The sequence below is a fragment of the Grampus griseus genome, assembly GCF_964374135.1.
Source record: "Grampus griseus genome assembly, chromosome: 16".
Taxonomy (NCBI): Eukaryota; Metazoa; Chordata; class Mammalia; order Artiodactyla; family Delphinidae; genus Grampus; species Grampus griseus.
The window spans coordinates 25938907-25952513 of NC_139010.1; the positions used below are offsets into that span (position 1 = coordinate 25938907).

At 55.4% G+C, this 13607-nt stretch overlaps 1 protein-coding gene across 1 annotated transcript in view; it reads left to right on the forward strand.

Annotated features, from left to right (window-relative positions):
- Positions 1-13607, forward strand: part of LOC309834716 (cadherin-23) — a gene marked incomplete at both ends in the record, with an annotated part of 313077 nt that overhangs the window by 276622 nt on the left and 22848 nt on the right. The window contains 5 exons of the mRNA XM_082673735.1: positions 2517-2629; positions 4039-4146; positions 10328-10517; positions 10827-10972; positions 13374-13593. Coding sequence (XP_082529861.1) covers positions 2517-2629; positions 4039-4146; positions 10328-10517; positions 10827-10972; positions 13374-13593 — 777 coding nt within the window. The remainder of the gene's footprint in view (positions 1-2516; positions 2630-4038; positions 4147-10327; positions 10518-10826; positions 10973-13373; positions 13594-13607) is intronic.

A 13607-nucleotide genomic window follows, 5' to 3' on the forward strand; every position in this document is an offset into this window, starting at 1 on the left:
CACTCTGAGGCAGGTACTAGCCCCACAGCATCCCCATTTTCCATACAAGGAAACTGAAGCATAGGAGAGGTTAAAGTCACTTGACTGAGGACTCGCAGAGCCTGAACTTCCAACTCCAGAGCCCACACTTTCAACGCTCCATTCTATAAAGCCGTGGAGAGCCGCGTGCCGCCCCCAGATACAGTGGCGGGCACACTGACCTTTCAGCACCTACCCAGCCTTCCCAGCCAGGGACGCCATCTCCACCCGGGGCCTTTAATAATGACATGGACATTTCCTTGCTGCCTTAACACGGCTCCTTCAGCTCCAAAGGTGCAAGCGTTTTCCTCTGAGCACCTTGGTCAAATTAGCCAGGCCTGCTCCACAAAGGTGGCCTTAATTGGATCTAATTTCCCAGACAGGAGGAGCCATCTATCATGCCAACAAGTTCATGTTTAAAACTTTTTAGAGCTTAATTTCTTTCTTTTTTCTTTTTTTTTTTTTTTGCGGTATGCGGGCCTCTCACTGTTGTGGCCTCTCCCGTTGTGGGGCACAGGCTCCGGACGCGCAGGCTCAGCAGCCATGGCTCACAGGCCCAGCCGCTCCGCAGCATGTGGGATCTTCCCGGACCGGGGCACAAACCCGTGTCCCCTGCATCGGCAGGCAGACTCTCAACTACTGTGCCACCAGGGAAGCCCTTAGAGCTTAATTTCTTCCTCACGCTGCCAATTAACTGACACCACCCCAGCAAGGAGTGTGGTTCTGTGGGCAGACCTTTGTCAGGCTTTTGTTCCTGGCTTTAGCACCACCCCCAGCTCCCTTCTCAACCCTGCACAGGCCAGAGACAGGCCAGCATGGCAGGAAGGGAAATTTGAGAGTGAAAGAGTCCTAGGGACCACTGGCCCCACTCCCTTATTTTATAGTAGAATAAATCAAGCACAAAGAATTTAAGTAACCTGCCCCAGGTCACGCAGCTCAGGCAAGGGGGATAGCACACAGTCCCTGCCCTTGGAGAGCCCTCACTGTCCTTTGGAAGGAAATGAGCATTTTCTGAGTGTTGGGAACTTCACCTAGAGTTATTTAATCCTTCCAAAGCTCTAACTTGAAAGCATACTAATCTCTCTTTTACACATGAGAAAACTGAGGCTCAAAGATATTAAGTGACTTTTCCAAGGCCAAGCATCTGGAAAGGGCCATAATCAGAATTCAGATCTGGGCTTCACTGTCCTCAAAGCATCGGCTCTTTCCCGTGGCCCACGTGCGATGGTAGATGACCTGGCTACTGTACTGTACTGAAGCTGGCTTGTGCTGGCTCACACCTGCTCACGAGAGCCAACTGTATACATCTCTTCCCAACTCCAGGTTCAATGCCATCAAGTGGGCAGCTTAAAATGGGCCCTGGGGGCTTCCCTGGTGGCACAGTGGTTGAGAGTCCGCCTGCCGATGCAGGGGACACGGGTTCGTGCCCCGGTCCGGGAAGATCCCACGTGCCGCGGAGCGGCTGGGCCCGTGAGCCATGGCTGCTAAGCCTGCGCGTCCGGAGCCTGTGCTCCGCAACGGGAGAGGCCACAACAGTGAGAGGCCCGCGTACCACAAAAAAAAAAAAAAAAAAAAAAAGGCCCTGGTGGGAATATTTATAACTATGGAAATCAGCAAATACCATTTTTTTTCCTTTGGGGAGCCAGTTGTCAAACATTTACCGTCACACCACTGCCAGATGACTTCCACACTTTAATTACACCAAAATACAAAGAAAAGCCCAAAACAGGCTGACAAAGATTATGGTCTATTTTAAATGTTTATATTTAATAGAATAACTTGTTTATACACTAAAGAAAATTCAAGGCATTATAATTATGTCACGTACAAGGTAATTAAGGCAATTATTTTATAACTTAAATCTCAGTGCGCTGTAGGTTGAGCTATCTAGAATGAGCCGCAAGTTGGAACACGCGTGAAGCACTTGGTGTGTTTCAGTCCTGTTGCTGTATTTCTGTGACCATGTGAATAAATAGTGCCAGGTGCCGCTCTAAGCTTTAGAGCTAAATTAGGTGAATTAATCCCATGACAGCCCTATGAGGTAGGCCCTGTCATTGTTCCTTTTTAACCAGATGAGGAAACTGAAGCACAGGGAATTTAAGTAATTAGTTCCAGCTGATAAAGCCAGTGAGGTAGTGTCAGCAGTCTAAGTGAGAGGTCCTTTGTGAGTGAGCTTGAGGCCAAATGTCCCTCCTGCCCTGTTCTCCAGCCCCTAACTCCATAATCAACCTAGGTTTTCCCACATCTGAAAATACCTCCTCCCCACGGGGTTATACTGCCCAGCTCTGGGATTCGGGTTCCCAAGGCGTGGGTGCTATGCCCTCTCTCCTGTGAGCACCATCTCACCACCCCCCATGCACACCTGTACATTCACACATGTGCAGCGAGGTCACTGGATCTTGCAAGCGTCTCTCTTTTGCACACTTGCTCTTTCCCTCCTTCCCCAATCCCTCCCTGGCCCACCCAAACCCTCTCTCACACACCCCTCTCTCCTGCAGGTGAAATTACCACCACCACCCTGCTGGACCGTGAAACCAAGTCTGAGTACATCCTCATCGTACGGGCAGTGGACGGGGGCGTGGGCCACAACCAGAAAACCGGCATCGCCACTGTGAGTGCCTGGCCCTCCCCTGCCCCCAGCTCCCCACTCGCCAGCCAGGCTGCTGCCCCCAGCTCATCTTCAGCTTGCACCACTTAGGCCCCTGGGTGCTTGTGTCCTGAGGCAGTGTGAGGCCTTGTGGGAGTGGAGGGAGGGTAGCAGGTACCAATTCATTGTCAGCCAAGGTCAGCCCTGGGGCCTCCACAGCTATGGGAAGAAAGACATTCCCAGGCATTCCCTGGTGGTCCAGTAGTTAGGACGCCATGCTTCCACTGCAGGGGGCACGGGTTTGATCTCTGGTGAGGAAAGATCCTGCAAGCCACACAGTGCGGCCAAAAAAAAAAAAAGCATTCCCACCTGGGACATGGGGGCATTCCGGAGGAGCAAATACTCTCTCTCCTGCCTCCAAAGACCAGCCGGGAAGAAGGCACGAGCCCCATAGTTCCCTCCCTGCCTTGGCACCTGCCAAGAAGCTGGAAGAGGTATTCCTCTCAGAAGAGTGGCTCAGAGCAGGAAGCAGGGCCCTGGAGGGTTTCCGGGAGCCTGTTACCACCCCATCCCGACATTTGCAGCCTAGGTTTGCAAGAGATGATGAGAAATGATGCCTAGGTTTCCCTGCCATGAGCAAGTAGGACCCAGGAAGGCCCAGAGCCCCATCCAAGGCCTTGGTGCCTCTGAGAGTAGGAAGCTAGAGGAAAGCCATTTGAGGATCCTGACTGAGCTCTTAGCTGCAGAAGAGGGTGGGGGAGTGAGACACTCCCTCTGTGGGAGAGCAAACAGGAAGAGTAGCTGACAGGTCCCTTCCTTATCCTCATTTGCTCTCCACCTGGAGCCCTCTCCTGACCTCTCCTTTAGTCCTCATCCCCCCCACAGCAGCTACCCGCATCCTGACCCAGCCAGAGGAGCTGGGGTTGCTATCACTCGGCCAGGCACTTGGCTGAAAAATCCCCAGGGCCCTATTCCGTCATGGGAGGCCCCTGCTAATAAGACTCCGAGCTCTATAAATAATTTACCTGGGTGGCAGGTGAGCAGGGAAATTGCTTGGCTTGTAGCTGAGACTGACGGGAGAAGCTCTAGGGATTCTATCAGGTTCCCCACCCCAAACCTCCCGCATGCTGTCGGTCACCTTCAGCCAAGACTAGGGGTGGACAGAACAAGCCCCAAGTCACAGGAACGATTTCAGGGGTCATCTCATCCATTCCTCTGCCTCCTAATGGGACAGCACCTAAATCCTCTGAAGGGTCGTGGCTCCCTCCTGTCCTTGAAAGCCCAGGCCCTGCTCCGAGGCCCCCAAAGCGGGTGGACCTGGTGGAGTTAATGCCAAGGTGCCCCATAGGCATCTGAGTGTGTCCCCCAGCGTGGGCACTGTCCTCGCACAACTCAGCTAGGCGCGTCCCACAGCGCCCCTTGTGGCTTTGCAGGTGAACATCACCCTCCTGGACATCAACGACAACCCCCCCAGATGGAAGGACGCTCCCTACTACATCAACCTGGTGGAGATGACCCCTCCAGACTCTGACGTGACCACAGTAAGTGGCGGTGGGAGGCAGAGCGGCTAGGCGGCCCTTCGCGGGGTGTCTGCCATTCCCACGTGAGCCCTAAGGACCTGCCAGTGTGGTGCTGATGGACTTAATGTTTCCCTCGGAGCCAGCTCTAGGAGCAGAGTTCCAGAAGCTCTCTTGCATGGTGAAAGGCAGTCAGAGGTTGGGGGAAAGCCCTCACACAGTCCTCAGTGACAGCGGACTCCAGGCTTTGTCAAAAGGAGCACAGGCAGCCCAAGGACAGTGCCAGAGGAGCTAGGGCTGGTTCAGCTCATAGCCACCCTTAGGACTGAGACCCTAGGACTCCGGCCACCCCCTCAGGAGAGCCCCCAACCTCCCGTCCCCCTCTCAGATCGCGCAAGCTTCAGCTCTGCCCTCAGAGCCTTCCTTCACCACTTCCATCACTGCAGCCATCGGCCTGGGTCAGCTGGCCCAGGGCTGCCCCAGCAAGGGGTTCAGAGTTCAGGGACTTTCTGGCACGGGATGTTCCAGGTTTTCACAGGCTCCTGTGTGTGCTGCGTGCAGGGAATTGACTCAGGGTAGGGGAGGGGAGACACAGCCAAAAACCTCAGGGCGTCCAGAAGGGAGAGCAGAGTCCTGAGGAAGCTGAGCAAAGACCCCACTCGATCCGCTCTGCTCTGGGATTCACATTTGTGAGGCTTTCTTTTCGCCCTCATATTGTGCCCCGTTTGGCCTCATTCAGGGAGGCTTCTCCCCAGATGTCCGGCCCCACGGACGCCAGCCAGCCCTGTGATAGACATGAACCTGACAGATTACGGCAGCCCTGCTGGGACATGCCAGATGCTGTGCATGTGTGGTCCCACGTGGCAGATGGATTCCTTGCTTCCGCTGTATGATGGAGAAAATGGAGAGTTAGCGTTTGAGGGGTTTGCCCAAGGTCGCAGAGCTAGTAAGATAGTAAGAGATAGTGTCAGGACTGAAACCCAGGTTCCACCTGGCCTTTATCCCTCTGTTGGCTCAGCGGTGCTCTGACAGGTGGCCCAGGTCCCGAAAAACTGGAGAACTCAGGTGGGATGAGAGAAGAGATGGTAACTTTCATATCCAGCTCTCCAGGAAGGCTGCCCCACACTGAGTGCAAGCAACCTTGGGGTGGTGATGCCTAGCCTCCCTGCCCCACACCACATCAACCACAGCCGGTAGTGACAAGGTCCACCTGGTCTAGATGGGAGAGGATGTCAGCCTGGAAGGAAGGACAGAGAGAGAGAGAGAGAGAGAGAGAGATGGCCATCACGTCTGTCCTGTCTTCCTTTGTACAAGTTCAAAATCCGAATGACTCTCGACTCGTGGGCGGGTCCCCCTTGCAAGGATTCCTGTAGGGTGGGGGTGGGGGGGCCGGGGTAGGGATCTGGAATCTGTGTTTTCTCAAAGCCCCAGACTGGGAGCGTCCTTCCAGCTCAGAGCCAGATTTGGCAACCGCTCCCCTAGGCCCTTTCCTCTGTGCTCTCTAGGCTACAGATCCGATGGGCGCTCTCTGCTGCCACCTCATGTACACTAGGGGTCTAGACTAGGACAACCCCAGGCAGAGACCCCAAGAGCTGGGGCAGAATATTCACCTGTGAACATCTGTCTGGTCAACTCTTACCTTTGCTTTATGTGACTGAGAAATTCCTCCCAAAGGGAACTGAGGAGAGAATGTGGCTGCGTGGAACAGCAACCAGGGGTGCCATTATTAGAGAGTCCACCTGCCAGGCAAAAAGTAGTTCGGCCCGGCTGGGACTGCACTTGGCCTTGGGCAGTTCCCAGATCAGGTCCCCGGTAGCCTTCTCCGGGTCGCCAGCCTTTCCTCACATCCTCTGAGCCATGAGCAGGTAAGGACGGTGGGCCAGGGGCCTGCTGCCCAGTGCCCCCTCACTCTCCAGGAAACCTCCACAAACCTTCAGTGAGCTCCTACTATGGGCCGGACCCTGTGCTTGGCAGGAGTACGGGAAGCAGCAAGTTTCCTCTCTGCCTTCAGGGAGCTTGGTGTCACTCCTAGGCTCAAACCCACCACTGGTTCCCACCTTAACCCTGTGTAAAAGCCAGAGTCCTTACTGGACCCACCCGGCCCACAGGATCTGCCCCACCTTAACTCTGGGGAGATGGACATGTGTGTCCACCCCTCAGTGTAGAGTGGACATGGCCGTTCCTCCCCCAGCTTGGGGCAGCCACAGGGATGGGGGACTTCAGCTTTTCAGTGACTCACGGTAGTGTTTGAGCCCTGAAAAAAAAAATGTTAATGACTCAGAATTTCAAAAAGAAAAGCGCAGAATCAGAATTAAAGCTTCTTATATTAAACAGCTGCCAAACATGTTGTGACAACCTTAGAAATGACGCCATTTAATGTGCGTAAAAATTTCATTGCATGTGAGGACAAATTGTGGGTTTGATTTTCTGGAATTCCCAGTTATGTGTGATGATTGCTAGGATGGCAGAAATGAAGCCCACATTAACTGAGCTTGTCATAGCAAAATAATTTCAAAAGGAATAGTCATAAAAATTCTTTCAGATTTTATAGCCGTGAAATGTATGTACGCATATATACATGGGTACATTGTAATACCTTTGAGGGGGCCCCCTGGGGCCTTCTAAGGCCTCACAACAGCCCTGGGTGACGTAGGGGTTGTGGCTGAGGTGTGAGAAAAGTGGGCTTCAGGCAGGGAACAGCTAACCCAGAGGTGACATCAAGGGGGAGGTGATATTTGAACAGAAACTGGCCTACCTGCTAACTCATCTCCCACCCCCCTTCTCAGAGCCACCGCGCGCGCACACACACACGCGCACACACACACACACACACACACACACACACACACACACACACACACACACACACACACACACACACACACACACACACACACACACACACACACACACACACACACACGCCTTTCAGTTTCCTAAACCTGCTGAACTCTTTCCCACCTTGGAGCCTCTGCGCAAGCTCTTCCTGCCCCCGCAGGGTGCCCTTCTTCCTCTACTCCCCACCCCTGCTCTTCCCATGGCTGGCTCATTCTCCTCCATCTGCCCCAGCTCAAAATGCCACCTCTCTACACTCCGTTTCTTTCAGAGCTGGCCACACAATCCGTGTTTATCTGTTAGTTAGGTTGCTTGCTTATTAAGAGGCAGTATAGCTCAGTGATTAAGTGGGCGCCTCTGGTACTAAAATGTCTGGGCTCTAATTCCAGCCATACTACTTACCAGCTGTGTGACCTTGGGCAAGTTACTTAACCTCTCTGTGCTCCCACCTTCTCAAGTAGAAAACGGGGATAAAGTCTTCACTTGGTAGAGTTGTAGTCATACTTAATGAGCCAAAATACACAAAGTACCCCGGCACACGGCGAGTGGTCAGCAAATGACAGCTGTTGTCGCCATCAGCTGCCCCCGCTGCTGGAATCACATCTGTCTTGTTCACTGTTGAGCCCCAGTGCCTAGCACAGTGCCAGGCACATTGTAAGCGCTCAGTATTTGTGAATGAGAGCTGTTGATGAACTTGTTCGCCTTTCATCCCCACCCTACCTGGCTCTCCACTCCACCAGGTGGGGTCGAGTCTTCCTTGTCAGAGGGAGACTAGGGTGTGTGACCAAGGGCCCCTCTAGAGGGAGCCCTGGCCACTGCCCCTGGTGTCTGAAGTGCAGGGTGAGTCCAGTGATTTTTTTCAGAGCTGTGTGCAGACGATCGTGTGCCATGGTCGTGTGCACCGGGAGCTGACCAGGGAGGTGTCTGTGTGCACGTGTGCACTGCGGGCGTCCAACCCGCACGGGCGTGAGCTTGCAGAGTGGCCGTTCTCTGTTTGCAAGTGAGATTTTGGCCCAACTCTCCCTCCCCGCTCCTGCAGCCTCCTTCCAGGACCTGGCTGATAGGCATTGATTTAGAGCCTTTCAGAGCCCTCCAGCAAAATAGAGGAGAGGGGAGAGGGAGAGAATTATTCCCCGTCAGGCCAGGAGAAAAATGACGAGCATGAAATGGGAAATAATGAGGGGAAAGTGGTGAGATTCTATACAGTCGCCCAGCAGGGAGCTTGCAGGAGGGGTCCCAGCCCACTGCCTTCTCCTGTGCCCCCATGCCATGACAGGGAGTGGGCCAAGGGGCCAAGAGTCAGTGCCCACCCCCAACCATGGTCACTTGGAAGCAGCTGCCCAAGGTGCCCCCCCCCAGCACTCAGGGGTAGTGGAAGGTATCTCAGCACATTCAGCAACAGGCTGCTGCCCTGGAACGGGTGGTTTAACTGCTCTGCACCTCAGTTTCCCTATCCAGAGAAATGGGAATAAAAACTATGTCCCTCCTCTAACTTGAGAGGAGCATTGTAGAAACACAGGGCTTGCTGGTCTCCTCTGTCCATCAGTGGGATGACTTTGCCTGGCTGAAATGATACCAGGAGAGCCTTGTCCCCTGCTGTCGATACAGGGGTGATGGGGTCCCCATTATAGAGGCGGGGAAACTGAGCACCATGCCCACAGCACAGTGAGGGCTGCTCAGGCCTGGAAGGCTGGGGCCTCCCCCATCCCCATTGGCACAGCAAGGCTGGGAAGGGAGGAGATGGGCTGAGCAGCTGGGGTGGGACTAGAGCCATGTCCCACTCTCTGAAGCAGAAGAGGGGCCCAGAGTGGCTCGGAGTTCAGCGCCAACATTGGCCTCTCTCCCTGACCTCCCTGGGGCCCAGGGGCAGATGGGCACCCTGAGCAGGTGAACCATCTGTCTGTTCTGGTCTAATGGCCCCTGAGACACCGCGGGCTGAGGATTAAGCCAGAGGAGGGACAGATTCTGCCGCCAAAGCACAAAAGACCCCACATCAAGTAAGATGAAGGAGCTGACACGGCCAGGCTGTCATCGCCACGTGTTCTGGAGTTAAGAATGACACCGTCCTGATGCGGCCCCTGGGACTGCGGTCACCACCCGCCATTGATCTTGTCCCCCTCTGGTGCCGCAGTGGCCCCTGCAGCCAGGGTTGGGGGTGAGCGGAGGGGTGGGTGCCACTGCTGTCCGGGGTGGGAGCTGAGTCAGCTCCGAGGCTGGTGTTGTCTGACACTGAGGCTGGCCCATGCCTCTCTGAGCTCTGCTTTCCCCTTGTGGGCGGTGGATGGTAGAGAAGGTCCTACAGAGCAGGGGATTGGTGGGCGTGAGGACCTGGGAGAGAATGCGCTGCAGGGTCTGTTGCTCTGGGTTAGGTCAGCAGTGAGGCTGATCCCTTCATGGGGAGGGGCTGGAAAGTTAAAGGGGCCAGAGTGTCTGGGCCCCCTGTCCTGAGACCCTCCCCCTTCTCGAGGATGGCGTGCCCCTTCAGAGAAACTCAGGCCTCTCCCTCCTCCAGCCTCCCCTATCCCCAGCCCCATGACTGGCCCACCCTCCAGACCAGGGGACCTATCCATGGCTCCCTTCCCATGCCCTGTCATCCCTGGTGTCCCAAGAGGCCCAGTTCTTTTCAAATTGCCTCACAATCTACAGCTCCAGAGGAAAGAAGAGAGGGTTTGATGAGGAACCCAGTTCCCAAAATCTGTGGTTTCAAAGCCTTTCAAAAGATCAGCCAAGGCTTTGGACTCCCCAACCCTTCCCAGCCCCCACCCTGAAGAGTTCCGTGGTCGTGAGCTACAGGGACTCCTCCCCCAAAAGCTCCATGAACATGTTACCCCGCATGTCTGAAAAGGAAGGATGCTGGCGGTGTTTCCTGCCGGAGGGACCTAGAGCCACTTCCTGGCTGGGAGACTTTGGGAGACTCACCGTGCCTCATCTGTGAAATGGGCTTAATCATAGGTGTCCTCCTCGTAAGACTGTTGACACAGCAGGTGGAGAAGGCCTGGTGTCTATGAGGTTCGGGGAGCCTCCTATATGCTATCGGGTGCTAAGTGTGGCTTTTACAGATCAGAAGCCGAGGCTTGAGTGGGGAAGGGGACTTACCTAAAGTCAGAACAGCAGATGGAGAAGCCAGGAAGCCCAGGACTTCCAGTGCTTGTTCATCTTCTGACCTCCTTCCTCCCCACCCCCAGAGATCCCCCTGCTGAAGCCAGGAGGGAGACCCACTTCCCAAGTTTGAGCGAGGATACCTCCTGCTCCCAGACAGTGGGGTGCCCGGGCCCGGTGTGTGAGCTCAGACAACCCGGGCGGGCAGCCCGGGCCACAGAGACCCCCTCCCTGGCCTGGCTCAGTGGAGGGGTCGGTTCCTCCCGGGCAGGTGGTGGCCATTGACCCGGACCTGGGGGAGAACGGCACTCTGGTGTACAGCATCCAGCCACCCAACAAGTTCTACCACATCAGCAGCAGCACAGGCAAGATCCGCACCACGCACATCATGCTGGACCGGGAGAACCCCGACCCCCACGAGGCGGAGCTGATGCGCAAGATCATCGTCTCTGTCACAGACTGTACGTGCCCCTCACGCCCGGGCTGTGGCCCCTGACACTCAGTGAACTGGGGACCTCCCCCCGTGGCATGTCCTCTGGGCGTCCTGGGACCTACCCAGGAGGGCTGTGTCTTGATGACTAAGAGTGGAGTGACACCCACTTCCCAGTTGTGACCCAGCCCTCGCAGAGGGCAGAGGGAGCTGGGGGTGCAAGGCCCAGGCTGCTTCGTGAAGGGGCCCCTGGGATGGAGGGCCACTGAATCGCCTTTCTCCACCCCTCTTCTTCTCCCACACCCCTCTTTCCCTCTCCTGTCCCCGGCCCCCCCCCTAGGTGGCACACCCCCTCTGAGCGCCACCAGCAGTGCCACGGTGTTTGTGAACCTCTTGGACCTCAATGACAATGACCCCACCTTTCAGAACCTGCCTTTTGTGGCCGAGGTGCTTGAAGGCACCCCTGCGGGGGTCTCCGTCTACCAGGTGAGTTTCCCTTTCCTGGCCCGGGAGCCTGCTCTCTGTCATCTCCCTCACCAGCCAGCCAGCAAGGGAGCAGTGGGTGCTGTGTGCCCAGCCTTGTGACAGACACTTGGCAGGGGCGGGACAGGGGAGGCCAGCCCGAGACCATCAGACGGGACACAATCCACACCAGACTTGGAGAGCCAGTGCTCTGAGAGATGGAAGTGGAAGGCTTCCTGGAGGAGGAGGGGCTTGAGCTGGGTCTGGAAAGGAAAGCACCACAGGAGATGATTAAAGGCGGAGGGAGGGAGGGGGACGAAGAATAGAATTCTAGGAAGCCAAATCAGTTTCTCAGGGCCCGATTGTGGAGGGCTGGCCCAAGACCCTCAGCACTTCATGCCTATAGGTGGTTCTAGAACACGAAGAAGGTCAGACGAGTGTAGCCCAGGCATCCCGCCTCCATGGGCAGCCCCCTCTCCCCTGTGCTCCCCTGTAAACCCCAAGGCAGTGCCACACAGCGGGTGGATTCCCCCACTTTTCAGGAGACTTACAGAGACTTTCCCAAGTCCCTGTAGCCGAGAAGGGGTAGGGCCTGAACTTGAACCTGGGTCCTCTGCCTCCTGCTTCATCACCCTCCTGGTCGGGGAGGCCCTGAAGGTCCAGGTTGAGGGGAGGTGATGCCCTCACAGGGGCTATTTAGAAACACTGGAAAGCCCTCAAAGTTGAGATGGGCTTTGGAGTACAACCGAGATGGGTGTGGGTCCCAACTCCACCACCTGTGTGCTGGGTGACTTGGAGCACACTATTTAACCTCTCTGGGCCTCAATTTTCTCACCTGTGAAATGGGGATCAGAAGAGTACCTGGCTGGCTGTGCTGTGGGGATTCGATCAGACACCTGTGTAAGCCACCTGGCGCTTGGATTGCAGGAGATACACAGTAGCCGATGTGCTCGTGATTTATGTGTCTATCGTGAGGGTTTATACCCTAGAGACAGCGGGAGCCCGTGGCACAGGGTTAGCCTGATCCCATTTGCTAAGGATGCCGGGATGGTTAACCTTGGCCATGCCCTGCAGGCCCACTGTGCTTCAGTTGCTTCGTCCATAAAAGGAGATTAAGGATCCAGGGAGCGTTCACTCTCTCCAACAGAACATTCTCCCCAAACCCCCAGCAGGGGGAGCTGTGATCCAGGGAACAGCAGCCAGTCCCTGAGAAGTCCCCCAAATAAGAGGGAGGTTGGCGAGAGAGCCGATGAGCCCCGAGACCTGGTTCTCCAGGGCTCAGAGACAGCAGAGGAAGGAAATGCCCACCAGCACAGCTTCTGAGTTCACAGAGGAACTGTCTCAGAGTCATGAGAAGATGGTGGGAGGAGCTGGGAGCATTTAACTGGGAAACTGTCTTCAGATACAGAAAGAGGGCTCTGACCCAAGCTCAGCGGTTCCCCAGGTGCCCTCTACAACCTCAACCAATAATGATTTCTGCTGAATGTGCAGAAGAACTTTCGCCAGGGATTAGAGCTGTGTGCAGACAAATTGGAAGTGGTGAGCCCCCCGTCATGGAAAGCATTCAAGCTGAGTCTGGATACCCTCTTATCCAACTTGTTGGATGTAAATTAGACCAGATGACTTTGACATTGTCTTTCAATCCTGAGAGTCTTGGCTTGATCCAAAGCTCTTATTTTAACTATTATTGTACATTTTTTCTCAAATGTCTTGAATCGTCTTCTGTAAAACTTTCAACATATCAGGGTCTTGAGTCAGGAGCGCTCGTCAGGACTAGAGGTGCAAATGGGAACAGTGTAGGGATTGGAAGGAGGTTTGCTTACACATGGCCTCGAATGGCCTGTTTAAAATAATAATCAAATCCTCAAGTGACTTTTAAAAACAAGTTCTTGATATCATCTTATTTTTGTTGTCTTACAAATGAAAACAAAGCAGGGAAGGGAGTCCTTTTGGTCAAACGTTCTGTGTAGTTGAGCTCCATGTAGTTGAAAGGGTCTGAGCTGTTAACAGCTGCTGCTAGCCAGCAGCACGAGGGCCGGGGGTGAGGGAGACAGCCGAGCTTGGAGGGTCCCGAGCCAGCTGGGGTGAGCCTGGGAGGGCTTCCTAACGAAGAGAGCAGGGTTTTGAAGGGGGGAGGGCTGTGGACCTGGACTCTTGTTCTGAAAAGCCCCTTTCCCGTGCCACCCCACTCCCGGCCGCACTTGTTACATCTGGATACCTTTCAGCTCTGACGTGCTGCCCCCTTAAAGAGCATCTGGGAGGCTGCGCTGGGGACAGTGGCCTGGCCTGAGGCTCTGGGTTGTGGTGGGGGCAGGTGTGTCTGCCGGAGCCAGGCGTGGGTCAGCGGGAAGGAGGGAGTACTTCTCAGGGGATGAGCGTCAGTGCTGGTGTCCTCACCCCTCACGCGGCCCCTCCTCTCCCTCAGGTGGTGGCCATCGACCTGGACGAGGGCCTGAACGGGCTGGTGTCCTACCGCATGCCTGTGGGCATGCCCCGCATGGACTTCCTCATCAACAGCAGCAGCGGCGTGGTGGTCACCACCACCGAGTTGGACCGCGAGCGCATCGCCGAGTACCAGCTGCGCGTGGTGGCCAGCGACGCGGGCGCACCCCCCAAGACCTCCACCAGCACGCTAACCATCCGAGGTGAGGGGGCAGGG